This window comes from Canis aureus, chromosome 15, assembly GCF_053574225.1.
Source record: "Canis aureus isolate CA01 chromosome 15, VMU_Caureus_v.1.0, whole genome shotgun sequence".
NCBI lineage: Eukaryota > Metazoa > Chordata > Mammalia > Carnivora > Canidae > Canis > Canis aureus.
Genome location: NC_135625.1, coordinates 47,257,977 through 47,285,214, shown reverse-complemented (window position 1 = coordinate 47,285,214; position 27,238 = coordinate 47,257,977). Strand labels below are relative to the sequence as shown.

The following is a 27,238-nucleotide window of genomic DNA, read 5'->3' as shown; positions in this document are numbered from 1 at the left end:
CTGGGGCCCACACCAGGCAGGGGCTACAGTGTGCAGAGGAGAGGACTCGGGGGCTGGCTGAATGATCTCCAGCAGGGGACAGGCTTGGATCCTGGGGAAGACGTCTGGGCTGCGGTTCCTCAGGCCCGGGGTTGAAGGAGGCAGAAGGAGGGAGGTGTGTGCAACTTTACAGCCAGGGGTCACTCAGCGCCTCCCTGGATGCTGACCCTTCACCTACCGGATGGCAAACGTGGAACACCCAGGGGTCCGTGAAGGAGAGGCTGTGGGGACAGATGCTCACACACCCAACAGCAGCACAGACGGGCAAGGTTGCAAACGTGGCATCTTCGTATTTAAAATATATGTATTTATATTTTTTATTTATTTATTTAAGTGACAGAGAGAGAGAGCACAAGCAAGAGGAGCAGCAGAGAGATAGTAGCAGACTCTCACAGAGCAGGGAGCCTGACGTGGGGCTCAATCCCAGGACCCCAGGATCATGACCTGAGGCGAAGGCAGATGCTTCACCAACTGAGCCACCCAGGTGTCCCTAAAAATATATACTTCTACACTTTCTCTAAGCAATTTCTAGAATGACAATCTTGTGGGGGTTTTTTGTTTTTAAAGATTTTATTTATTTATTAGAGAGAGAGAGAGAGGCAGAGACACAGGCAGAGAGAGACATGAGACTCAATCCCAGGTCTCCAGGATCACACCCTGGGCTGAAGGCAGCACTAAACCGCTAAGCCACTGGGGCTGCCCTAGAATGACAATCTTGTAAAGCATGTGCCTGTTCCTGCAGACACACACGATGTTTACTGTAGCATTTTTTAGTAATACAAAAAAAAAGTGTTTTTAAAAGGAAACAATCAAATATTCCTCATTTGTAGATTGGCTACCAAAGCTATGCCCATCAAGCCCTTACAAATAGTGGGGGATCCAGAGTCAGGACTCTTGGATGTTTATGTGCCAGGAGTCATCCTGGAGGCCGCTGAACGTAGATTCTGACTCTGTGGGTCTGAGGAGAACCCATGACACTACATTCCCAACCTGCCTCTGGTAATGCTGCTGCCAGGCCCCAGGCCACCGACATGGCGGGGGGGTGGGGGGACCCTAAGCTGTATCTATCATTTATTGCAAAACAATAGATCCTTTTGGTAAAACAAATAAAATAATAATCCTAATGAAAGTTAGTATATACATTAACTATCCAGAAGGATATGCATTTCTTGCAAGAAGAGCATATGGCAGACTTGCCCCTTTTACATTACATATGAAACTATAATGGTGACATTTCTTATAGTGAGCATGAATTACTTTCCATCAGGAAAAAAATTTTATCAAGAAATTGCTGCATTGAAACAAAAGAAAGTTTGTGAGCCTTGTTGTTATAGACAGAATATTTGTGTGCCCCCCAAATTCATGTGTTCGAGTCCTCACTCCCAGTGTGATGGTGTCTGGAGCTGGGACCCAGGGAGGTGAGTAGGGCAGGAGGGTGGAGCCCCACGGTGGGATCAGCGCTTTCACAGAAGGGACCCCCAGCTCCCTCGCACTTCCTCCAAGTGAGGACGGGCGAGAAGATGCCGGCTGCAGACCAGGTGCTGAACCTGCAGCACCCTCACCTCGGCCCTCCAGCCTCTACGTCTGTGAGAGATCAAGGTCTGCTGGTTCAGCCTCCAACTGTGCCGCTGTTACAGTCAGACTAAGACACTGAGCTCAAGGCTACGCTTTAGATTGTATATCATATTACTCTTAATAGATCATTCACGCTATTATATTTTAAAAGCTGTCAGGCAAAGCCCCAACCTGCAGTTTTTTCCAGGCTGGGGACACGTGTGCGATGCAGCGGCCTTGTGTCTGCCCATCAATTCCGACGCACCTTTGCCAGTCCCGCAGGCAGTGGGGTGAGCTTCCCAGAATGCTGATCTGTTTAGGTACCCCCCAGCTGTTTAGGTCACCCCCGACGCTCTTACCCACTTCTCCACCTAACACAACAAACTGGTTTCCTTCACTCCCAGGATTAGACCGCAACACGGGGTGGCCAAACCTGCCACACCTGGCCCCCACCCGCCCCCCAGCTGGTATTCTGCATGTGCACACCCCTGAGCACACAGACCAGCCCTTACTCTACTGCAGGCTGTGGACCATTGGTGGCATCAGCCCCTGGGTTGTTAATGGACTGTCTTATGCTTGTCTCCCTTGTCCTGGCAACAGGACATGAAGTCTCTTATTTCTCCAGCCCCAGCTGCTCTCACTAGGGAAACAGAACTTCCTCCTCACCACCTGCCTGAATCTCTGGCCAGGGCGGCTCTGGCAGTTTGCAAGCTGGAGATGCATCCAGATGAGGTGTAGCCTGAATACATGTCAAAGGCCTCCATCACTTTAGGATTTCAGGGCTGAAATATACCCCCAAGATTTATCCACATCAACCCCTCACCGAAGTCGCGGCTTCAGAGCACAGCAAACTCTGCCCTACGGAAGACAGAACCTGTGCAAGTGGTCTGGGTGCTGCCAGCCCAGGGAGCAGAACGATCCACAAATGCCAGAGGACCTGGGGGGTTGCAGATGTTTGCAGAGCTGTTGCTATGTGCCAAACCCCTTCTAAGAACTTTGCAGTAGTGAATACATTGAGTTCATATGGTTCCTATCAAAAGGGGCTAGAAACAAGGGGCTCTGCCCCTTCTCCCTGGTGAGTATCAGAGAAAATACTCAAGGAGAAGGAAGCATGGAGCCCAGGCCGTAACAGCAGAAGCGTGGGCCCTGCAGAGGCTGGAGGTGAGGACACGCAGAGACCTGCTTTCTCATCCCTGCTCGGGCTTCGCTCTGGCACACAGCTGGGGCCAGGAAAGCGGCGGTAGGCCAGCACTCAGGCACCTGCTCCTCAGCCCCAGAACCCCAGGGCCGGGGGCTGCCCTGGTGGGAGACCCTCCCTCCCCTGACACTTCTCTCCAGGAACTTAGCATGATCCAAACAGGCAGACAACACCTGGATCTCTCCACACTGGAGTTGGCTTATCGGACATGGCTCCTACCTTCAGCCTTTGAAATAGTCATCCCCAGAGCGTTCGTGGCCCAAGCAAACAAGCTTGGTGGACCTGAAGAACAGTGCAGCCCCAAATACAGATGATCAAGGAGACAACTAACCAGCACCAGGGGACAGGATGAGGGTGTGACACACCGAGAACCCAGAGACGGCCTGGCTGAGGCACTGAGGGACTGCAAGAGAGGAGCGGTGCGAGCTCTGCTACGGAACGGAACAAGGAAGTTAGCTTTTAAAACCTCACTGATTGTTACATCAGCCCTCCGGGATAGGCACGCTCATCCTCCCATTTTGCAGATAGAGAAACTGAGACTCAGCAAGGGTAACCAAGGTCACACAGCCCGGAGGCGGCAAGGTCAGGATTTGAACCTAAGCCCCAGGGCCCTGGCTGTTGAACTCTGAGTTCTGCACTTTTGTCTGGTCATCACTGTCGTCCTTCCCGAGGTGTGACTTTCTGTTCCCAGGACGCTACAAGCACCGTCTCCTTCCACCTTCCTCCTTCAATCTGTGATACTAGTTTCTATATGAATCACCAATAACAAAGGACCACACACCGGGCAGCCTAACACATCAGAAATGGATAGTCTGGGTCCTGGAGCTGGAATTGGATGGTGAGGCTGGGTAGGGTCGTCCTCCTGGGGCTCTGGGAGAGAACGTGGTGTCCCAAGCCTCTGCCGGCAGCTGGTGGTGGCCAGCAATTCTCGGAGTTCCTGGGGCTTGTAGAAACCTCTTGGCCTCTCACCTCATGCTGCCTCTTCCCATGAGCCCCAACCTCCGGGGAAATCCACGAAGTCCTTCTCCCACCCTTTAATTTAAAAATTAAGGTATAATTAGCATGATGTTACATTCCTTTCAGATGTCACCTGCTCTTCACCTGATCACAGCTGCAAAGGCCCTACTTCCAAACAAGGTCGCCTTCCCAGGCTCTGGTAGATAATTGCCATGACCCCGGACACCACGACTCCTATGGAAGGACTGGGACACCACCCCATGACCCGCCAGGCAGCCCTAGTAAGTACGGAGGTGAGCCACTAACTGTACATGGAGAGATCTGAGGCCTGAGGTTGAGTGAAATTAGCAGTTTTCAGAATACTAAGCTTGGATGAAGTCTCCCCTGGAAATACAGAAAGCATTCATATTTTCCCTCTGGATGCATGATGCGCCTGAAGAGTCACGCTGTCCAGACAACTTCGCTTCCTTCTGTGCAGGCCCCCACAAGGCCTCTTTACCGTCACTCCTTAAACGTGCACGAATTTGTGACAAACATTATATGGTCTCATTCATTTGGGGAATATAAAAAATAGTGAAAGGGAATAAAAGGGAAAGGAGAAAAAATGAGTGGGAAATATCAGAAAGGGAGACACAGCATGAGAGACTCCTAACTCTGGGAAACGAACTAGGGGTGGTGGAAGGGGAGGTGGGCGGGGGGTGGGGTGACTGGGTGGTGGGCCCTGAGGGGGGCGCTTGACGGGATGAGCACTGGGTGTTATGCTCTATGTTGGCAAATTGAACACCAATAAAAAATAAATTTATATAAAAAAAAAGAAAAAAAGAATTTGTGTCACCCGGAGTTTACGTGTCTCGAGAGCAGGTGCTGTTTGCTCCTGGGCGGTTCCCCGCGCTGCCGCCCTCCCGCCAGCAGGGGGCGCCGTCCCATCCCGCGCCGCGCCCGCTCCGCCCGGAAGTCCCGCCCCTCCCGGAAGTCGGAGTCGGAGCATCCAGGAACATGGCGGCGTCCACGAGCGCGGGAGTGACGCGCCGGCGCGGGCGCTGGGGGCGCGGACCCTGTAGGCAGCGCGGACGCGGGGTACGCCGCGGGCCGGGGGTCGGCACCGAGGGAGCTCTGAAGCGGCTAAAGCTAGCCGTGGAGGAGTTTGTGCAGGCGGCCTCCGAGGGGGAGACCCCCGGCGGCCGCGCGGGGCCCCGGACGGAGGGCCGCGTGCGCCCGGGCGAGAGGAAAAGCCGCAGGGAGCTGAGGAAGGAGAAGCGGCACCTGAAGAAGGCGCGGCGGCTGCAGAGGTCTGCGGGCCCAGTGGGCGGCGGCGGCGGAGGAGCCGGGGCCGCGGGGGACCTGCGGGTGGAGGAGGCGGCGGAGGAAGGCGCCTGGCCGCCCCCTGCTCAGGCCCCGCCTCCGTCGAAGGGGCTGCGACCGCCCCGGGCCCGGGACCCCCGGGCGCGCCCCGAGGCCAAGGCCCCCCCCGCGGGGACCAGGCCCCCCGCAGCCGCAGCCGCAGCCACTGCCGCCGCTCGGAAACGGGCTCTTCTGGCGGCCAACGAGGAGGAGGACCGGGAGATCCGAAAGCTGGAGCGGTGCCTCGGCTTGAACAAGCGCAAAAGGAAGGGCGACGGCAGCTCCGTGCCGCTGAGCTTTGCCCGCGATGGGCTCGACTACATCCTCGGAGCCCTGGAGTCTGGAAAAAATAGTGGCTTGTATGAAAGCAGCAGCAGCGAGGAGGAGGAGGATACCGAGGAGGATGCGGGACCGACTCTCCCCGAAAGTGACTTAGAGAGTGACACGGAGGACGAGGGGCCGCAGGAGGATGTGGAAGAGGACGAGAACAAGCTGGGAACACACAGTGAGGAAGAGGATGTGAAAGAGGAGAAGCAAAAGAAAGCAGAAGAGGGGGGAGCCACGCGGCAAAGGGACAAAAAGAGAGTCCGCTTTGTAGAAGAAAAGAGCGAACCATCCTCCTCCGAGGACTCTGACACAGCAGAGCAGGTATTGTGTGAACAACCTAAATTCCCCGGGGCTTTTCTCGAAATAAGGAGTGGTGGCAAGGGTGGGACAGATGTATTGTTAATTGTCGAGTCGAGTGTGGGTAAATCGGGTTATTTGGTCCATTATGTGTGTTAATTTCAATAAGGAGTTCAGGGAGAAGACATCTCTGAAGATCTTTTTATCCCCATTCCCAGGGCCATTCCCAGCAGTTGTCCTGAGGTGGCATCTTCTTTCTTGACTGTCCAAACTCGACTTTGAATCCCCTCCCCCTCAGCCCTGTTGGGCGGTAAGGGGTGTGTGCAGCACCCCTCACTGGCTCTGCCCTCACCTAGTCCTTTTCCTGTCCGGCTGCTCCTGCAGTGATTCTTGGAAACAACAGCTAGTCTACAACACTGCCTTGAGTAAACTCATACATTGAAGATCAAGTTCAAAATCCACAACAGAGCAGTCAAGGCCCTCACGGGCTGGCCCCTGGCCTTGAAAATAGTTTCCCATCAGCGTGCACTCCTTCCCGCGTCTCACCACTACAACATTCTGCCCCTAAATACATGTATTCCTTCTACCTGCAGCATCTTTCCTCATTTTCTCACTCTCTTTATCTGTTCAAGTCACTCATCTCTGGGAGTCTTTCCCCATCATAAGTAAATTAACTTTCATTTTTGTCCTGGTGCCTTAGCACTGGCGCTCTGTGAGCAGTCTTTAACTGCCATCAGTTCCTCTCCTAGAACTTTATTTTTTGGCTATTCCTAACTTTTCTTCCACAGCTCCTTGAGGTATAATTAACATACAGTCTGAACTAATGGGTGTTTCCAGAGTACCAGTTTCTATATACGTGTGATTTTTCCAACCCACCTAAGTTTAAACGTCCTGACAGCATGATCAGGACTTAAAATGTTTGTCTCCTGAGGCCCTCACTTAAGTGCCCAGGGAGTGTTGGTCAGTGGTAATGATGTGTGACCTTCCCAGTTGATGATTTAGGAAACAGCAATGGATTGATTGGGATTTTGTCCTATATGTGTACATATGAATTTTGTTTTGAACAAGTTTGAGGTTGTCTTAGGACACTCTCCCTCCAGATCTGGTGGTGCTTATGTACTGCCAGGCCCACCATAAGTTAAGCCTGGGTAAGTGTAGGATGTAGAGCTGTGGTGGGCAGGTGGAAGAGGGCACGGCCAGCTCTGAAGAGTTACAGAGGGAAAAACACGATGATAAGATGACGGTAACGTCCATGGTGACACCCAGCAGGGTTACTCAGGACTCCCCCAGGCACTCAGTAAATTTCTGATGGTGATTAAGCAGCAGTGCTCAGTAGTCACAGCTTCTGCCAGTCCTTGGGACTTTAATACATAAATGTGAGCATAGCAAGGAGAAAACTGGAACTTGTTCAATGCAAAATTTTTGTGATTCTGTCCTTCCAAGCAGAGTTTTTGTGAAAATGAAGGAAAGTACATCCCACCTCACGTGAGGCAAGCTGAAGAGACAGCGGGTGGTCAGAAAAAAGAGGGACTGGAAAGACTAAAGAAACACGTCAAAGGTCTCATTAACAGGTAAAACCTCACAACATTGTCATCCCATGCAGCGCCAAGAGCCTATTTTCCAAAAATACAGAAACTTTCCCAGGAATTAAACCGTAAGTGACAGGCGTGGCAAGGATTGTAGGACTCGATTGGCTCCTTTCTGTTCCTGTCTTGTTGCAGCTTGAAGAGCAGGATGCCCACATTTACCATTTGGTACTTTGAAGCTTCAGGGTTTGAAAGCCATACAGGTTGCCCACATGGTTGTTCTGAGAAGTCCCAGGAACAGGCCTGGCAGGACCGACTCTTGCAGGGACACTGTGTCAGGAGTGCGGTCTTCTGCCCCCTTGCTCGTTACACGTGTGTGCATTCTCTGCAGCGTTTTCACACAAAAAGTGGCGGGTACCTGCCCACAATGAACACAGGACCCCCCTGGCATCGCATGGCTCTCCTGCTAGCCTTTGTGGTCCCACCCAGCCCTCCCCCACCCTCTTCCCCACTCACACCCATTGCTTAATTTTTAATTAAAACAAAATGCTGTTTCTGGGGCAGCCCAGTCAGTTAAACATCCAACTCTTGATTTTAGCTCAGGTCATGATCATGAAATCTAGCCCCATGTCAGGCTTCTGCTCAGCAGGGAGTCTACTTGAGATACTTTCGTCCTAGCCCTCTGCCCTGCCCCTACACTCACTCCTGCATGCACTTGCAGTCTTTCAAATAAATCTTTAAAAAAAAATTTTTTTTAAGATTTTATTTTATTTTATTTTTGAGAGAGAGAGAGATTGCTCATGCTCACAAGCAGGAGGAGGGACAGAGGGAGACGGAGAAGCAGGCTCCCCACTGAGCAGGGAACCTGATGTGGGGCTCGATCCCAAGAGCCTGAGATCATGACCTGAGCTGAAGGCAGATACTTCAACAACTGAGCCACCCAAGCTCCCCTAAAGAAAATTTAAAACCGGGAACCCTGGGTGGCTCAGCGGTTTAGCGCCTGCCTTTGGCCCAGGGCACAATCCTGAAGACCTGGGATCAAGTCGGGACATTATAGGCTCCCTGCATGGAGGCTGCTTCTCCCTCTGCCTTTGTCTCTGCCTCTCTCTCTCTGTGTTTCTCATGAATAAATAAATACAAAAAAAGAAAATTTAAAACCAAAACAAAATACTGTTTCCATGATACAGCCTGGAATTTTACCAAACATGCTTTTTTAATGCTCAGTGTCAGCACAGGTGCAGTGCATAATCTTCATGTGTGTATCCCTCTTTCCCCTCCACTCTGAATAGAGCAACCTTTCCCAGGGTGGGAACTAAAGATTTTTATGCTGGCCACTCACCAAAGAGTGGAAAAGTTGGATTTTTTCCCTACAGCACATACTGATGTGCTAAAAGTAAGGGTGCTTCCTTGCCTCTGACTCAGATGCTGGATCAGATACCAGGGAAGTATGGTCATTACAGTCTCCCTGGTCTTGAAGAGAGTCCGTGTGTGCTTCCTTGGGGCCATATTTCAAGTGGAAAGATGGCAGTGTGGTTATTAAAGGATTCCAGAGGATTATGTGCTATTACATGCAGTATCTGCTGGGGCGAGATAAGAACTATTCACGGGTTAGAGGTGTACATGAGATAGGATGTATTGGTAATGTTGATGACTTTCATTCTTTTAAATCAAACTAAAAACTAATTCCTGATTTGAGGCCTTTACTACTGTCTGCAGGTTGAGTGAACCGAGCATAGCCTCCATAAGTGGGCAGCTGGAGGAGCTGTACATGGCCCACAGCAGGAAGGACATGAACGACACTCTGACGGACATCCTCATGAGTGCCTGTGCTCCAGACACCGCCATGCCCAGCAGGCTGATGATGGAGCATGTGCTCCTGCTCAGTGTTCTTCACCACACAGTTGGGGTGGAGGTACGGCTCCCTTCCCCTGGGCTGTTACCAGTGTGCAAACAGTGCCTTGCAGCGGGCTCCGTTCGGGAGATACCACTTTGTTACTGTCACATGAACACTTGATTTTGTGCTTGATCCAATCTAACGTGCCTTCTCATTTATTAATGACTTTTTTGGGGGGACTGACATTTTGGACTGCCTTCATCTTTGAATTCCAGCTGTACGGGTAACTTGTTTCAGATATTCTGAGCACTGTGGTCCATATGGTCTTACTACTTAAGCATTCATACTGGATGGAGATCAGTTTTTCATCAGTAAGAGGGCCTGAAGAATGGGAGGCAAAACTGGATTGAATTAAGTGAGGGGACGTGTGACAGGCCTGAGGCTTGGAGCCCCCCGGGCCACCTCCAGGTGGGCTCCAGACCTTCCTGTGCCCTCTTCTGTGAAGTGGGGTATTTTGTCAGGATTAAATTGGGCAGTGTACGCAAAACACCTGCCTGATGCCTGCTACCAAATAGGTGCTACTGAGCAAGTTGTTGTCCCCACTTCTCTTGTGTCCTCTGTCCTGGGTCGGTGACCCTCTGGGTCAGCATCAGGGAGGCTCTGTGGTGTCAGCTCCCCATCTGTCACCTCATACAGTGCATCACAACCTCCAGGCAGTATTCCATTCCCTCGGTGTGGCCTCTTCGGGGTTGTTGCAGGAATAGTCTGATCCCAGAAGTTAATACTGCGGCATGGGAACAGACGGTGGATTAGTGAGTAGGGCTTCATTTTCCCAGGGGATGTTCCTAGGCAGAACTCATTGACCTTTTGAGTCTTTCTGTGGGACAGTATTTATTGTGGTGGTTGGTTTCTTCCGTTCTGATCATCCTCCTCCCAACAATGGGCCTCAGCAACAAACACCGCTAACTGCCTGAGCCCTGGGGGAGGTTTGCATATCAGTGTCTCCCTTACTCCTGGCCCTCTCAGTCCCCAGCAGGGCCAGGAGTACAGGTAGGCATGCAGCCCCCTTCACACCCACAGCAGAGCCCAGGAGAATGTGCGCTGGCCCCAGGGTGGCAGCTACAAAGTGCTCTGGAGCTGTTTCAGCACCATGGTCAGCATGCATTACCCCCTCATTTTGTCATTTGTTCCCAGAACTCACTGGAGTCTTGCAGAGCAGGCCTGTGCATGGGTCATTTTAAAGGCCATGGACTTGCCAACCACGTCCTTTTTGCTATTAGAGGTTCTGCAGGAGGGGGACGTGCCAGCATCCACCACATCAGGGATGCCAGCTGGCAATCTCCACACCAGTATCTTCCCCTGTAGAGTTGGTTTATGAGGTCTCCGTGCAATGAGGACATTCCGTGGCATGGTCCATAGGAAGTGCTCAGTAAAGGTTGCTTAGTCGTACTAAGCTCTGCTTCATGTGGGAGGATGTTTTCTGGTTGAAAGGCTCTCATCACCTGAGCCTGTCTGGTTTCAGATGATCATTTCTTTAAAAAACAAAAAAAGATTTTATTTATTTATTCATGAGAGACAGAGGGAGAGAGAGAGAGACGCAGAGACACAGGCAGACGGAGAAGCAGGCTCCATGCAGGAAGCCTGATGTGGGACTTGATCTTGGGACTCCAGGATCACGCCCTGGGCTGAAGGTGGTGCCAAACTGCTGAGCCACCCAGGGATCCCCCAGGTGATCATTTCTTGCCCAGTGTGCTGACATCACACCATGCCAGCCCCTGTCCCTACTTCTGCCCCCCCTGCCCACCAGCCTCAGCTTGAGATTGAAAATGAGTGTTGTTAAGAGTAGTTTGATAGATAAAATCCTTAAAAAAAGAAGCAGCAGGGATCCCTGGGTGGCGCAGCGGTTTGGCACCTGCCTTTGGCCCAGGGCGCGATCCTGGGGACCCGGGATCGAATCCCACGTCGGGCTCCCGGTGCATAGAGCCTGCTTCTCCCTCTGCCTGTGTCTCTGCGCCTCTCTCTCTGTGACTATCATAAATAAATAAAAATTAAAAAAAAAAAAAAAGCAGCAGCAGCAGCCTGGGTGGCTAGAGGTTGAGCATCTGCCTTTGTCTCAGGTCATGATTCCAGGTTCCTGGGATCAAGTCCCACATTGGGCTCCCTGTAGGGAGCCTACTTCTCCCTCTGCCTGTGTCTCTGCCTCTCTCTCTGTCTCTCTCATGAATAAGTCTTTTTTGTAAATTAAAAAAAAAAAGAGTAATTTGACCTGTAGCCGTTCTTAATGTTTTTAATAACTTCATTTTTCTAAGGAACTGGAAGGGCTGCTGGCCAAAAATACTGCCTTGTTGGATTTAAAGACCAGAGGATGTGCTTAGAGATTTGGGTGTCACGGCAGATGGCTGTGTGGTGTCATTTACTGTAGCGTTCTCCAGTGTGTACACAGCTGCTTATAAAGTTTATGCCATATTGGAGTTTATACCATACTGTGTGTATGTTTTACAGACTAACTTAAAAAGCACTGATCTTTTTTCTACATACAGTTAAGTTTATTGAAAGAGGAAGAAAGATCCCTGCAAATAGCTTGCTAACATTTGATTCTTACGTGTTTGCAGTGATACTTTCTCTGCTCTGTTTGTCCAGGTCGGTGCTCACTTCTTGGAGGCCGTGGTGAGGAGGTTTGACACCATCTATAAGAATGGAGGAGGAGGGAAAGAGTGTGAGAACCTGCTTACCATCATTGCCCATTTGTATAACTTCCACGTGGTACAAGCTCGCCTTGTCTTTGACATTTTGAAAAAACTTATTGGAACTTTCACAGAAAAAGATATTGAGCTGACCCTGTTGATGCTGAAAAACGTGGGCTTCTCATTGAGGAAAGATGATGCGTTGTCACTTAAGGAACTGATCATGGAGGCCCAGGCCAAAGCCAGCGAGGCGGGTGGCAAGTTCCAGGACCAGACCAGGGTACAACTGTGTCTCCTGACCTTCCTAAGTCCCCAGATGCCCACACACTGACCAGAGCTTAAAAATAAGTATTTGGGGTAAAATCGCATTTACCCCACTGTCTTCTGCCTCATCAGGTTCTGTGGCTTTATTGTCAGTATACAAATGAACTTTGTTTTTCTGCTAAGAACTCAGGTGTTCTGCGAATTTCAGAATCAGTTTCTTTAAAATTTATCTTCAAAACACGTTTACTGAGGAAGGCAATGTGGCATGGGCCTCAGGCATCAGCGCTCTTGCATTTCCAGCTCTTCTGCTTAACAGTGACGCACCCTGAGTCTTCCCAGCCTTGGTGTCCGTGTCTAGGAAATGGGGGCTCATTGTGGCTCCTGCCTCATCTGCTGGTTGGGAGGCACAAATAGGCTCCAGGAAGCCCATAAGGGAGGAAAGGATGTCACTCTGGGAACAAGAGAAGAGTTTGTGTCTGGAACCTGCAGGGAGCAGGGCAGTAAGAGTGGGCAGAGGCTAGCCTCAGGAGTGCTTTGTAAACCCTTTCAGGGACTTGGGGTTTTATCCTGGAGGCACCTGAAGGTTCTGAGCAGGCAATTAATGTACGATGTTTTCATGTCACTTTGACTACACTGAGAGAAGGAGGAGGTAGGCAGGCCGGGAGCCTTAGCATTGTAGCAGTAGATATGGATTTAGGAGTTAGAAGTGACCAGATGGTGTAGACTGGAGGAGAAGGCTGGTTTAAGGACAGGAAGGGCCAGGGTCACCCCTGGTAGACCGCAGGACAGTAGGACAAGACTCAGACTCAGGAGGAAAGACAGGCCCATTTTGGAAGTCCTGAAATGGAATGCTGGGGTCAGCCATGAGAGGTGCGGTCCTGGGAGCTGTGCAGGCTGGGAAGTGAACAGAGCCCCACAGTTTCAGAGCACCAGCATTCATCTGCCTTGTTGGGAGGAGGAGCATGAGGAAGCTCCTGGAGTCAGGTCCCTGAGTGTCCCAAGGAAGCCCTTGTCCCTGGGCTGAATGCTCAGAGGCAAGTTTAAAACACAAAAGTCTACAGAGACAGGAAGTAACCTCTGTGCCCTAGGGCTGGGGAGGATGGGGATGCCTGAAATGGGTTTGGAGTTTGGTGGGGGTGAGAATATTCTGGAATTGATGAAGGTAGCTGCACACCCCTGAATGTGTTCATTGTATGCTTTTAAATGGGTGAGTTTTATGGTGTGTTAATTAGATCTCAATAAAATGTAGTACATGAGGAAATCTCAGAGAAGGATATGCAAAAATTCTTTTTTGTTGTTCTTATGACCTTAATTACAATGTTATTTCTAATTTAAAAGTCAAAAAGTAAGAATGGGGAGGAAGTTGAAATATAGTAGGGAGAGAGGGTAACTAAAACTGTGGGAGTGTGGGGTGGGGGGCCACTGGGGCAGGTCAGAGGAGGTGGGGCAGGGCAGGGGAGAGGAGGGCAGATCTGGCCATTTCAGGGCGGGGGGGGGGGGGGGGGGGGTTGTCAGTGTCAGATGGAGGCCAGGTGGCACAATCGTATTAAAATAGGCTAGTGTCCTGAGCAGGAGGTTCATATTCATGGCCACTGTCAACTTGGAAGACCATCTGCGGTTGGTCAGTGGCAGTGGTGACTGTGCGTGTCCTTCCCAAGTCGGACAGTCGGATGTTTAGACTATATGAAATGATGGTTTCTTCTGTTCTCGTTTTTCCTTAAAGGTTCGATTCATGTTAGAGACCATGTTGGCGCTGAAGAACAATGACATGCGTAAAATTCCAGGCTATGACCCTGAACCAATGGAGAAACTCAGGAAGTTACAGAGAGCTTTGGTGAGGCATTTTCACTTCTTATTTCGAGTTCCCATGTCTGCATGCGCTCGTTGTGACAGTACGGAAAGCATTTGGTGCTGTAAGGTGCCGAATCTGCTTAATAAGATGTCCTGGAGGGACGCTGGGGTGACTGTGTTGCTCTAACGGCTGACTCGATTTTAGCTCGGGTCATGATCTTGGGGTGGTGAGATCAAACCCTGTGTCAGGCTCCATCCTCAGCAGGGAGTCAGAGTCTGCTTGAGATTCTCTCCCTCTGCCCTTCCCCTTTCTGTGAGCTCACACACTCTTGCTCTCTCTCAAATGAGTAAATAAATCTTAAAAGAGTTCCAAGATACTGGGAGGAACCGTCACATTTCTGTGGTGAGAGCCTCAGAGTGGCCCATGGGCAGGGCAGCCCCTGTGAGTTAAGCGTCCCCAGCACTCAGCCTGTGCTGCTGGACTCAGCTGCACAGTAGGTCTCTGATCACTTTGAAAGGAGGCTCAAAAAAAAAAAAAAAAAAAATGAAAGGAGGCTCAGGCCAGGATCCACCCAGACCAGTGAAGTCAGTGTGGCAGTGGGGGGGGGGATCATCTGTTGGAGTACCTCATGTGCCCCTGACATGGGACCACAGCTCCCCACTGACACCCTCAGTCAGGGGGGGTCCTCAGCTCTGTCTCTGGACAGATCTAGAATCGTTGGTTCAGCAAACCCCAGGCGCTGCTGGGCCACATTCTCACCTGGAGCTCCACTCAGCTCTCCTTGGGGCCTGAGTCCGAGCTTTTTCCCTGCTGTGACAGCTTTCCAGACACAGGAGTGTTTGGGGTGATAAGCCCACAAATCTCAGCCAGAAGCACTGAGTTTACCTCTAACTTTGGCATTATTCCACACTAGCTAGCTAGTTGTCAGTGACTAACAGTTGTCAGTGACTCAGCACAATATTCACAAACCAAAAACTCCATGATCCAAAAACAGAAAAAGCCTAAGGGTGATGATCATGCAGACTGAGCCAACTAAACTGTTTACTAGCTCCTTTTCCTTCTCTCAGGTACGCAGTGCTGGCTCGGGTACTGAAACTCAGCTCCGCATCTCCTGGGACAGTGTCCTGAACGCCCAGCAGACCGGGCGCTGGTGGATCGTGGGGTCCGCGTGGAGTGGGGCCCCTATGATTGACAACAGCCAGCAGAAGACACTGGAGAAGCACCCCTCAGAGACGGTACAAAAAGCCCTGCACTCCTACCAGGAGCATGTCCATATCCCCCATGGTGTCTTGGGCATTCCCTGGAGTAGCCGCCTTATTCATTGGGTGGTTATCAAGACGTGTAGATGTGGGTTTATTCAAAGACCGTAGAGCAGTGGTTACTGTTCTGTGATATAATTTAATTCATTTTGTTATTTCTTTTTAACATATTTTTATAAGTCCCACAATAGCATACATAAAGGACTTAAAACTTGAATGAAATCAGGGGAATGTGTGAAAACCCAAATGTGGGATGCCTGGGTGGCTCAGTGGTTAAAGCATCTGCCTTCGGCTCAGGGCATGATCCTAGAATCCTGAGATTGAGTCCCACTCAGGCTCCCTGCATGGAGCCTGCTTCTTCCTCTGCCTGTGTCTCTGCCACACACCCCCCCTCACTCAAATAAACAAACAAATAAAATCTTTATTTAAAAAACAAAAACCGGAACGCTCCCCTTGCAGGTAACAGGCTTGAGAGGCAGACGGTGTGTCCCAGGAGGTGTGGCTTCTGGTCCATTGGGCTTAGATTGTTGGAATTTTTTGTATTTCTCTATATTTTATTATTAACTAAAGTCCTTATGTTATTCAGATTTCCTTCATTTTCCCCCAATACCCATTTTTTTTGGTCTCAGGAGCCCATGTCACACCTCGTCATCCTGGCTCTTCTAATTCATGTCATTATTGCCGAGACTGAAGATCATGCTGCTCCTAAGACGCTCTCCCAAGTTGGGCAGTTTTCTGAAACTCTTGTGGCTTGTTTTGTCTCTTGCTGCTGTTTTCTCTTTGTGGGTGCTTACCTGAGAACGAAGATTCAGCATTCACTTATGTATATTTACATGTAACCAAAATTAATCTTCAGAAGCATCCATGTTATCTTTTAGAAACTTTGATACTACAGTAAACCAAGGTAACTGTTCCTTGAAACAATCTTGTGGTCTGTGCCTTAATTACTCCTCTTTCAGGTTAGTAAGAAGATATTAGAACTCGCCCGAAAGCAGAGAATGAACACCGATGTCAGGAGAAACATATTCTGTACAATAATGACTAGTGAAGATTTTTTGGACGCATTTGAGAAGCTCCTGAAGTAAGCATTAGTGCAAACACTTGGATTAGATGTTGAAGAAATCAGCACAGTTGAGTTTCATGTTATGAAGGGTTGGGTCAGATGCTGCCCAGGCGGCGGCATTGTCCTGTTTCTCCTGCTGCCCTGGCTCCAGGCGTCCCCTGGTCAGCACTGTCTTGCTCCTGTGAACTGGCCACTGGTCATTCCAAATTGGAACATTTTATGATCTATTTTGATTAAAAGTATTAGATGACCAACTGATTATTCACAGTGACTGTTGGTTGCCATAAATTGCTTAGAATCCTCATATTGAGGTGGTTTTTCTGATTACTTCTAAATTAAAAACTTCCTGGTATAATTTCTATATTTATTTGTAAAAATTTTTAAAGTATCTGTGTACCTTTATAAAATATTTCTTAACAAATCTGATATTTTCTTTTATTGCTTCAAACACAGAATGAAATGCCTGGGCACAAGGCCAGGCCTGCCCGTAGCACCTGTCTTGTAACTCCAATCCCCCTCTCCTCGGTTCCCTTTTAACCAAACTGCCAGGCAGCATGTGCTCCTCTGAAAGATTCCTTACTCATCACTATCTGTTTTGTAGGCTTGGGCTGAAGGACCAACAGGAGAGGGAGATCGTTCATGTTCTCATGGATTGCTGCCTTCAGGAGAAAACCTACAACCCTTTCTATGCATTGCTGGCTGGCAAGTTCTGTGACTACCAGAGGAAGTTCCAGGTAACCTCACTAGCAGCCCACCGGTTACCTGGGCCCCACAGTTTTCCTAGATATTCTGTCTGGCTCATCCCACCCGGAACGAGCGCCCTGAGTGAGGGGTCTATCCAGCTGAGAGCTGTGGGGGTGGGGACAGTACCGGGGCTCATGCCTGCGGCCAGGCACCCCCTCCCAGGGAGTTAGTGGACATCACTGAGGCAGAGTGGCCAGGCTACCTTTTTTTGTCGCAGATGAGGGTGTCTTGTGCCCCCATCCCTGGGGCAGTGCCTCCTTGATCTTACGTGGAGCAGCTTTTTATGATCTTTCTCAACATTTCTGCCGATCAGAGCCAGAAAATCCAAACAAATTACAGTGGCACTGTCTCAAACCACTGTGTTGTCCTGACTCAACTTTGAAGATACTGCAAGTAGATGAGCAGTAGAAGACCTGGAGGTTAACACCGTTACTCACTTACTGTAACAATTGTCTGCATTGTAACTCTTTTTTTTTTTTTTTTCCAATTGTTCTATTAGATGACTGTCCAGTTCAGCATATGGGATAAATTTCGGGACTTAGAAAATTTGCCAGCCACTAATTTCTCTAATTTGATTCACTTGGTAGCCTACTTGTTGAAGACAAAATCACTTCCACTTTCTATTTTAAAGGTTTGTATTGTGGATGAAATTATTAAAAGCAATGAAAAATGAAAATGATAGTGCAATTTGGTATTGATAGTGGTATTGATTTGGTATTGATAGTGTAGTTTGGTATTTTAAGAAAATGCATTTCCTTAGATTCTAACTTATCTGGAAAGGGTTTTATAATGTCCTAGCCATCAGATAAAGTTGCCAGGGTAGCTTGCAGTGTAAACATAGCTCATAAACGAAGACACAGTTACAGTCGTTTGGCTCATCTCCGAGAATCTTGTTTGGACTTTGGGTTCATGTGCAGGTCCTATTTAACAGTCTTGCATTGGCCACTGGCGAATCAGGAGGAGGATGAGGAGACGGAGCCAGTGAGCTACAGTGCAGGACTCAGGCTTTTTCTCCCTTTGTGATGCCACCCCCCTCCCCTGCCAGCCCCGCCCTGTTTCTGCATCACATCCGAGTCAGGGAAATGCAGGTGCCCTGACGTTGGTCTGGAGTGGACAGGGAGGGAACCTGAGGGCCAGCGAGAGTGTCCAGGGTCTGGACTTCTGTGCCTCTTGCTCCCTGACCCGCAGATAGACTACAGATGGAATTTCCTGGTCATGCTTATATGTCTGTCCACCAGGGCACTGAAGTGGTTGACTGTGTGTCTGGGCTGTGCTACGAGGGGTGGGCCACTGTAAGTCCCACTGAAAGTCAGAGCACTGAGCCTTATGCCACATTATAAAAATGAGAGTGCTGTAAAGCATAGAGAGTACATGCCTTCTCATTGCAGGACTAGATCTTGCCTTCAGTTCACTCAAGTCTTGAGCTCCAAACGAAATAGGCTACGGTGTTTCCCTAGATTCAGTAGAACCTAGAGATGTCCTAGAAATCTGTCCCCGGTCCTCACTCCCCCCTTCCCACCACCAATTCACAGGGGCCTCTCTTGAACTCTTAGTGCAGATGGCACATCATCATGCACACAGTTTTCCTCCACGTGGATAGCATTATCCTATCCCCGCAGTCCAAAAATCTTCCTACAGTTCCCTGTTAAGTCAGCATGAGATTGCAGTATATCCACGTGAATATCTATAATTCTGTTCTCTGATTTTATTATTTCTGTGCTGTATTTCCCTGTGTAAGTGTACTAAAATGTATATATATTTCTTAGGGAATACATATATATGTACGAGTGATTTTCTCCTAGATCTGAATTTCTCATGTATAGTCTTAATTAGGGGGCAGTTTTTTCAAGGCATGGAGATATGTATGTTTCAATTCCTGAATTAAATTCCTGATTCATAAGTTCTGCACCCATAAAAGCTTAGCACTGGCAGTGTGCTCTCAATGGTGGTGTGCACATACCTGTGGGCAGTGTGTAGGGCGGCCTGTGGCCTTGCCAGCAGCTCTGCATCTCCTACAACTGGAAGTAGCCTTACTTAAAGGGGGCGGGTAATTTTTTTACTCTATTTTTAGAAATTAGTGAAAAAATTGACTAAATTTAACTTTCTCTCTGTCCTGACTCTAATCAGGTAGTTGAATTCAGTGAATTGGATAAACCCAGAGTCCACTTTTTACGAAAAGTATTACATATTCTATTAATGGAAACAGAAGTTGAAGACCTTGGTTCAATTTTTGCAAGGTATGTTCTCAGCTTGTTCTATGAAAATATGGAAAAGAGATAAAGAGAATTATTTTCACTTATGTTGACTTATAAAGACAAGGTTGTTACACATTATGTGCAGCTTAATACATTATTTTCAGTTTTAATTTTAAGCTAATATACATTCGATTTGGGGGACATGAAACTTGCCTAATAGCAAACTAATGACGATCTCTAACATGTAGAATATGTTGTTAAGCTCTTGAGAATTCTGTTTTTAAAAGCAGTTAGGTTATATCTCCCAATTGGAAATTGCTAGAAACTGCAGTATGGGAAAGACTGGCTTATCCCTGATGCACATTTATGCACCTCCTTTACAGAGTGTCTGACAACCCGAAGCTAGGCTTGTTGAGAGAAGGTCTGAAGCTTTTCATCAGCCACTTCCTGCTGAAGAGTGTGCAAGTGCACACAAGGGCAGAGGAGGCCAGTGTGCTGAGGGAGAGGGCTGACCTCGCAACAAAGTCTTTGCAAGGCAAAGCTTCCCTGAGAATGTAGTCTGGAAAAGGAGAAGAAGGGCGTGGTCATTTGTCTGCAAATGTCCTTTCTAAACCCAAAAGGCTTGTTACTCTGCTGACCATGTGCAAAAGCTTGGTGGAGCTATATATGCTACAGTCTTGTATTTAAGATACAGTGTTTGAGATCATTTTTTAATTCGAGGTTATATTGTGTTTATGTTTTAAACGATTTTCACATATCTGTATATGGAATGGGGTGAGGAGAAGGCAAGGGGGAAGGACAGGCAGACACGGGACACATTCTCTTAAGTAATGAGACTGGGTGCGATGCGATCGTTGTAGTCTTCCATAGACAGACGGTCCACTAGAGGGTGCAGTTATGTAGAAATTGATGCGGTTTTTATCTTTTGTGTGTATTGGTTAAAAGTTCCAAAACCGTGAGTTAAATGTGATACCTGATATTGGGAAGTACTGGGAATGCAAGTATCTTTGAAAAGTCAGTGGTTGACTTAAGCCTTGCAGGTACCGGTACAGCCTGGTATGTCCGGGAGCTTCCCAGCAGCACTTGCCTCTCAAGGACGCTGCCCCTGTCTGTGTCCATCGCTTACACTCATCAACTCCAGGTTGTAAAGCACTTTACTAAACAACTTTGAAGTCCCTGGATAGATACAGGACACGTAATGGGTGTGCCTCTGAGCTGGGTTCTAGGAGGAGTAAATGTGAATAACACAATTGCCGCCTGCCAGGAATGAACGTTCATCTAGTGGAAGACACACCCCGCTGAGTACAGTAAACTGGCAGATTCTCTGAAGGAAGTAAGTCCTAGATTGACAAACATCTGTTGCTTCCCCGGCTCTTAGAATTTGCTTCTCTGTCTTAAATGCTGTAAACTTGATTTAAGTGTCACCTTTGGTTGAAAGTCATCAAAACGTGTGCTTAGAACCATGGTTTATATGGCATAAGCACATACCTGGCAGCGTGCTGTCCCACAGAACGACCACCTTGGAGAGCTGCCCTGGCCTGAGTGAGGTCACCCCAGACTCCCCTCTGTCTCAGACTTCCAAGTACGATCTTCACGTGACTCAACACAGTTCATGTTTAGAAATCACCATGTGATGTAAGCATCTCCATGTGCACTCCTGAACTAACGATTTAAGTCTAGAGATGCGCAAGGCACATGAAAGCCTTTGTGTCCCCAGTTGGCTAGCCCGCCAGCAGAGAACGGCGTGCATGAGCTGAGAGCCTCCACATTCTCTGTGGGTGGGGGTCAGACCAGAAGAGGTCGGTTCCTCTCTGGCGCCTGCCTTCCCTCAAACTCAGCACACTGCCAGCCTCCAGGTCCTGCTCTGAAGAAGGCAGCATCCGTCAAACTAAACAGTGCACTTACTGACACAGTAAGTGCAGGCTCCTGCTTCCACAAAGACTCATGGAACTGACCTGAGGCCACTCACTGTGGGGGGCAACCGCTGAGACCCCAAACAGTCCCTACCACCCCTGACATGCACTAAACCTAGTCGGGGGTATGGCTCAGCTCAAGCTAACTTTGCAGAAGAGGATCTTTTGTTAACAGAATCCCATTTTTATCTTTTATAATTTGTCTTTTTTGAGTATAAAAGCCCCTGTTAACAGCAAAATATCAAAATATCATGGGTTATCACATTAGTAAGTATACTTATTAAAGTAGAGAATTATATCTTGAGGGCAGCCCGCGTGGCTCAACAGTTTAGCGCTGCCTTCGGCCCAGGGCATAATCCTGGAGACCGGGGATCGAGTCCCACATCGGGCTCCCAGCATGGAGCCTGCTTCTCCCTCTCCCTATGTCTCTGCCTCTCTCTCTCTCTCTCTGTGTGTCTCATGAATAAATAAAGAATATCCTTTAAAAAAAAAGAATTATATCTTGAACAATAGTCACTGTGAATTCAAACTTGCTTGTGAATACATAGGTTTTTAAATGTATTGTAGTAAAAAAATAAATAAATAAAAATAAAAATAAAAAAAATAAAAAATAAATGTATTGTAGTAATACTCCACATTTGAAAAATATTGGAGTCTTTGCTTGGTATGTATGTGAATTTTTGGACTTTTGTGATGCAGGCTTAGAATAGTGCTTGTATTGATAGAATTTCTGAAAAGAAGCTGTCTTTTATTTTTTTCCTTGTTTTTTTAAGATTTTATTTATTCGTGAGAGAAAGAGGCAGAGACACAGGCCGAGGGAGAAGCAGTCTCCATGTAGGGAGCCTGACATGGGACTCGATCCCGGGGTGGTGCTAAACAACTGAACCACCCAGGCTGCCCTATTTTTTTCCTTTAGATAATCTGCACCCAACCTGGGGCTTGAACTCGGCCACCCTGAGATCAAGAGTTGCATGCTCTACCGACTAAGCTACCCAGGAGCCCCTAGGGGACTTCATGTTTAGAATAGAGATATAAGGGACATAAGACAAGAGAGACATAAGAGACATAAGGGTGGCTCAGTGGGTGTTGGGTGAAGCGTCTGCCTTCGGCTCAGGTCATGATCTCGGGATCCTGGGATCGAGTGCACTGTTGGGCTCTCTGCTCAGCGGGGGGTCTGCTTCTCCCTCTCTCCCTGTTCATTCTCTCAAATGAATAAAAATCTTTTAAAAATAAAGACATAAGGAACAGACTTTTTAATGTATTAAAATGTATAAATAAAATTATTTTTTATATTTTATTTAGACTGCCAGTAAAGGTTTATTTTGAAAGGTTTGTTGGTACTGCTACCTTATCTTTCCATTTTTTTAGGAAACCTGATTAGCATGTGGTTTGGGCTACACCTAAAAAATACAGTCTCCGTCTCCCACCTCCCCACTCTCTGCCCAAAGACCCAGATAAAGCAAAGGAGGCAAAATGTTAACCATTAGTGAGTCTGGGTGAAGTTTATACAATGAAGGATATTCTTACAACTTCCCCATAAGTTTTAAATTATTTCAAAATAAATAATTTTTATAAGGTATTCACAATGCAGAATTCATCCTTCAAAGTTTTAAAATGCTCTTTTTTTTTCACACAAATAATGAAGCAAATCGCCTTTGCCTCTTTTGTAACAGTCTAACTAGGCCTTTCTGTGTAAACAGTGATAGGATTTTGGTGTGTCACTAGCGTTTGGCGCTCCTGGGTGAGCAGGAGCTACAGCAGGTGGAGGGGCCGTGGGTCAGAGCCTCCAATGGATGCCTGCGCGGGGCTGAGTGGCAGCTGGCAAGTCGCTCAGAGCCGAGTGTCCCTGGAAGCTGTGCAGCCTTCGGACTCCTGTGTGCTCGAGACACCAGTACCCTCCCATCCTGAGGCACAGGCTTGCACTCAGCTCTGTCCCCATGGTCGGTCAGTAGGGTGGCCCAGGGTTATTTTCTGAACCACCGGAGAGGAAGTTGCATCGTCACATCATCCCTTCACCCTAAAGGACTGGATTTCCTAATTCTTAGGAATCAGGACGTGAACATGGGGTGGGAGGTTGGCGTAGAGTCCCTTCATGTGGGCTTTGGTGCTGTTCCTGACAGTCCAGTTGTACCTTCCATTCCTTGTCAGTGGACCACATCAGGAGGCACATGGTGACGATGCTAGCTGGCTGGCAGCGGAGGCAGTGTTGGCTGGGCTCTGCACCAGCTCCCCCGCAGGCAGAGCATAGGAAGCCACTGCTGCATCCCTGGTCACCCTGTGGCCTGCTTGGATTGGAAGGCCACAGTCCTTGCCACCTGGGATTCTCTGGGTCTCCCCGCAGCCTAGCTGGAAGGTTACAGTCCCTTGCTGCCTAGGATTCTCTGGGTCATGTTGATAAGCAGCTTGGCTAGGCCGCTCTGGGTCACACAGGAGGAGCTGCCCACCACCTGTCCTGGCAGCCCGATCCCCTCATGGATTAATCTTCAGCCCAAATAGTGAGGAGCTTCTGTTTCTTGCACCGAAGGCTGACAGTGTGGCAAGATGTGGGGCCAGGAGCGCTACACAATACCCTCCCCCCTGGCCACTGACGTCCTTTGCCCTTTGCTTGACCTCTTGCATCGCTGGGCTTTTCTGCCCCGGAAGCCAGAGTGTGTGTCAACTTGTCGAGTCCAGTGAGCACATGCAGCACCCTGGTCACCGTGTCCTAACAACAGGCTGGCCACAGGTGCACGGCAGGCGCTGTCTGCTGCGGGAGCTGCGGATGTGTCCTCTTGCATCTCACCCCACCCCCTTGGCTCCCTTCCAACTCCCGGTGTCGTGTGCGCGGATGTGGCATCTCTGACATGGCAAGGAACTTGGGTTTTCTCAGGAGAGTAACACTGGCCCAGGGAGCCGAGCTTTCCTTTTTCTCACCTTGGAGGTTCTGCGTCCTCCACGGACACTGGCGGGAGGCGCTGGCCGCTGCGGGGCCGAGTTCACAGGAAGGGGCCGTTTATCTTGAGCACAGCTGGATAAATGATGAAAAATTGTGTTTGCACGATAAGATGATGAAAGAGAAATGGGGCCCAGCTTCGAGTGCTCCAAGGGAGCAGGGGTGATGTCAGGAGCAGGGAGGGCTGCACGGGCTTGGAAACAATGCGCTGTGTGTGCCCCCCGGGGCCCAGGGAGCCCAGCGGCTTTGACCTTGAATGTGTCCAAACAAGGATGTATGGGCCACTGACCTTCACGGGTTATCGAGGCAGTGCTTTCTCACCCCTCCCCTAAGATAGCCCCCAGCGTGCGCAGGGACCTCACTACAGCCACGGCCGCCACCGCAGGGCAGCCCACCTGGCACCGGGGAGCAGCAGAGAGGAGACCACCCGTCCCAGGCAGGGCCAGAGGCAAACCCGGGCGGGCTGCGGCTTGGGCCAAAGGGAACGTGGGTGAGAGCACTTCAAAATGCTTCTTTTAGGAAGTCACTTACTAGGGACCAGTCATCTCACTTTCCTTTGTCATGGCAGGAATGTTTCCAAAGGAAGAGGGCGAGTTCTTCCCCTTCTGTGTTTGCCAGGGTTGCCTCCTCTCCTTCTGTCTGTCCACAGGCCTGTGTATTCAGCCACGTGCTGTGCTGGAGTGGTTTGAAAACACAGACGTGGAGACATTCACCTCCTAGCGCCTGGGCCTGCGTCTCTGGTCCTGGCCTGTCTTCACTCCGAGACCAGCGCACCGCCCAGTCCTGATGCTGCTGCGGCTGTTCAGACGTGAATTTTCTAGAGCCGTGTCTCCCCAGCGTCAAGGATACCACCAGGTCCAAGCACCACATGTCCTTTCACCTCTCATTTAGCACAGAACACCTCCCTCTCTGTTTCTTGAGAAAATTCATGATGCCGGGAGTTTGAGGAGTCCTGTCCAAGGGTTAACGTGGAATTCTGGATGTGCCTGGGGAGCCTCGGGGTAAATGCTTTGGGAGCAGTGGCAATGACCAATGCAGCGCCTCCGCCAAGGCGAGTCATCCCATCAGCTTGAAACACCCCCCCCCCACCAGTCCCAACTTCCGTCTAAGGTCAAGGCCACCAGACCTCTCCACAGTACAGATACATTGTTACCTTTGTCATTATTAAGGGAAATTAATCACCAAATTCAAGGACACTTTACAAGGGGAAAGGATGGCAAAACATGGATTTCCTGTTCCCCACCAGTACTTGGTGGCTTTGGCGGCCATCGGTCACCTGAGCAGCCTTGGGGGTGCAGAATGGCTAATTGTCACTCCTAGGTTTTTAGCTGCCATTCTTATTTTAAACGAATTCTCCTAGGGGAACACCTGGCCTCTCAGGCAGCAGAATTTGCAATTCCTTTTTTTTTTTTTTTTTTTAAGATTTTATTCACTCATGAGAGAGAGAGAGGCAGAGACACAGGCAGAGGGAGAAGCAGGCTCCATGCAGGGAGCCAGATGTGGGACTCGATCCTGGGTCTCCAGGATCACACCCTTCAGTTTGGGCCGAAGGCGGCACCAAACCGCTGAGCCACCGGTGCTGCCCGAGTGTGCAATTCTTGACCCCAAGGTTGTGAGTTCGAGCTCCACGTTGAGTGTAGAGAGTACGCAAATAAAAATAAACTTTAAAAAAAAATGAGCACACAAAACGAGTCTTCCTCTGCCTCTCTCCCCTTGCCCTGGAAAAGCTCAAACTCTACCCATTTTAGTCTCCTGGAGGGACACACGATCCCCTGACTCGTATGTCTTCAGATGTCATCATTGGCTGTGGCTCTCCACCAGCACGCAGGAGCTGCCAGGCTGGGGTGGGCTCAGTGGAGCATGGTTCTGCCATCTCCAGGTTGGTGGCATGGCCTTCTGCCTGTCAGGGGCACGGGAAGCCCTGGGTGCAAATGCCCAGCATGGCCTGGAACTCCAGCATGACCACCCCCATGGCCCAATGTGCAGGTTTGGGGTGCGTTTCTTATTACACCATCAACACACTTCTGTTATGTTGCCCGTGAGCTATTAAAGATGAGGCATCACACTGTACAATCCCACTTGAATGAGACAGTTGTGACCCTGACTAGACATGTGCCACTCGGTCATAAGGTGTAGAGAGACAGATGTGTCAGACCTGGCCAGCCTCCGCTGACCCCACAGCAGCTGCCCCACCTGCCCCATCGTGGAACTACTATTGCCTACCACATCACCCCGCCGTCGATGTTTTTGCTGATTGTTTAGGTGAGTTTGTGAACACCTATAAGTACATCAGTGATCTCTGCAGGACCCAGGATGGGCTCACTAGCAACTAATTAGGTCATCCTGTTCTCATGTCTTCTTAACACAGAAGTGAAGACTCCTGTCCACGAGCAGAGCAGGCAAGGTGACCAGGTGTCCTAGGTGCCCAGGCATCGGGGGCTCCCAGGATGGAGCTCTCTTGGTGCTAAAACTGGGGGAGTCCCAGAAAGCTGTGATGGAATGGCCACCCTAAGTCCAGGAGGCAGTGTGCAGCCCCAGACAAGGTCTTGGGTAAAATCTGCAGGGACAGTTTGGGGCTCAGGTACTGAAGTACAGGTGAGTGGGTGGGACTTGTCACTGCACCTGTGGTGCCCATCGCCACACCTGTGCCTGTTTTTTTTTTTTTTTAAGATTTTATTTATTCATGAGAGAGAGAGAGAAACAGACAGACAGACAGAGGGAGAAGCAGGCTCCATGCAGGGAGCCTGACATGGGACTCGATCCTGAGTCTCCAGGATCACGCCCTGGGCTGAAGGTGGCGCTAAGCCTCTGAGCCACCTGGGCTGCCCCCTGTGCCTGTTTTAATCAATAACTTGGTCAAAGAGGTAGAAAGTGTGCTTATGGGTTTAGCTGACAAGCTGACACTGGCAGGAATGAGGGCACGTCTAACTGGTGGGGTCTGTGAGTTTACGACCCAGCATGGTCTGTCTCCAGGTAGGTTCCTATCTAGACCAAGCAGGTGCCTGTTGGCCAAGAGCAGAACCTGGTCACTTCTCATCCAAGTGCAAGGATGGTCTCCAAAGTCATTCTTCTTTCTCGGTCCCCAGTTTGCCTCAAGTGTCATCCCAAAGGTCCGTATCAGTACCTACCTTACACTTCTTGAAAGCTGATGGATAATCCAGAACATTTTTACTGTTTCCGGGAAAATGATCCTAAAGGAAAGCAAAGCAGGACCTACAAAAAAGGACAAGATGAAACCAAGGTTTTGAAAGCCACACCCATTCCTAGAAGGTGCTACAGGAGTACCTGGCACCCGCACGCCCCCATAGGACCAAGGGCT

At 49.4% G+C, this 27,238-nt stretch overlaps 1 protein-coding gene across 2 annotated transcripts; it reads left to right on the top strand.

Annotated features, from left to right (window-relative positions):
- Positions 1-4,726: 4,726 nt before the first annotated feature.
- Positions 4,727-21,226, top strand: NOM1 (nucleolar protein with MIF4G domain 1). Of its 2 annotated transcripts, none has more exons than XM_077849517.1 (11): positions 4,727-5,737; positions 7,160-7,284; positions 8,956-9,151; positions 11,714-12,037; positions 13,745-13,855; positions 14,881-15,048; positions 16,032-16,153; positions 16,737-16,869; positions 17,379-17,510; positions 19,007-19,116; positions 19,458-21,226. In XM_077849517.1, exons 1-11 carry the CDS (start codon positions 4,745-4,747, stop codon positions 19,630-19,632), a joined length of 2,589 nt encoding a protein of 862 aa, XP_077705643.1. In that variant the 5' UTR covers positions 4,727-4,744; the 3' UTR covers positions 19,633-21,226. The 2 variants fall into 2 exon arrangements, with proteins under 2 accessions (XP_077705643.1, XP_077705642.1); XM_077849516.1 differs by having other exon boundaries at positions 7,157-7,284.
- The last annotated feature ends 6,012 nt before the right edge of the window (positions 21,227-27,238 follow it).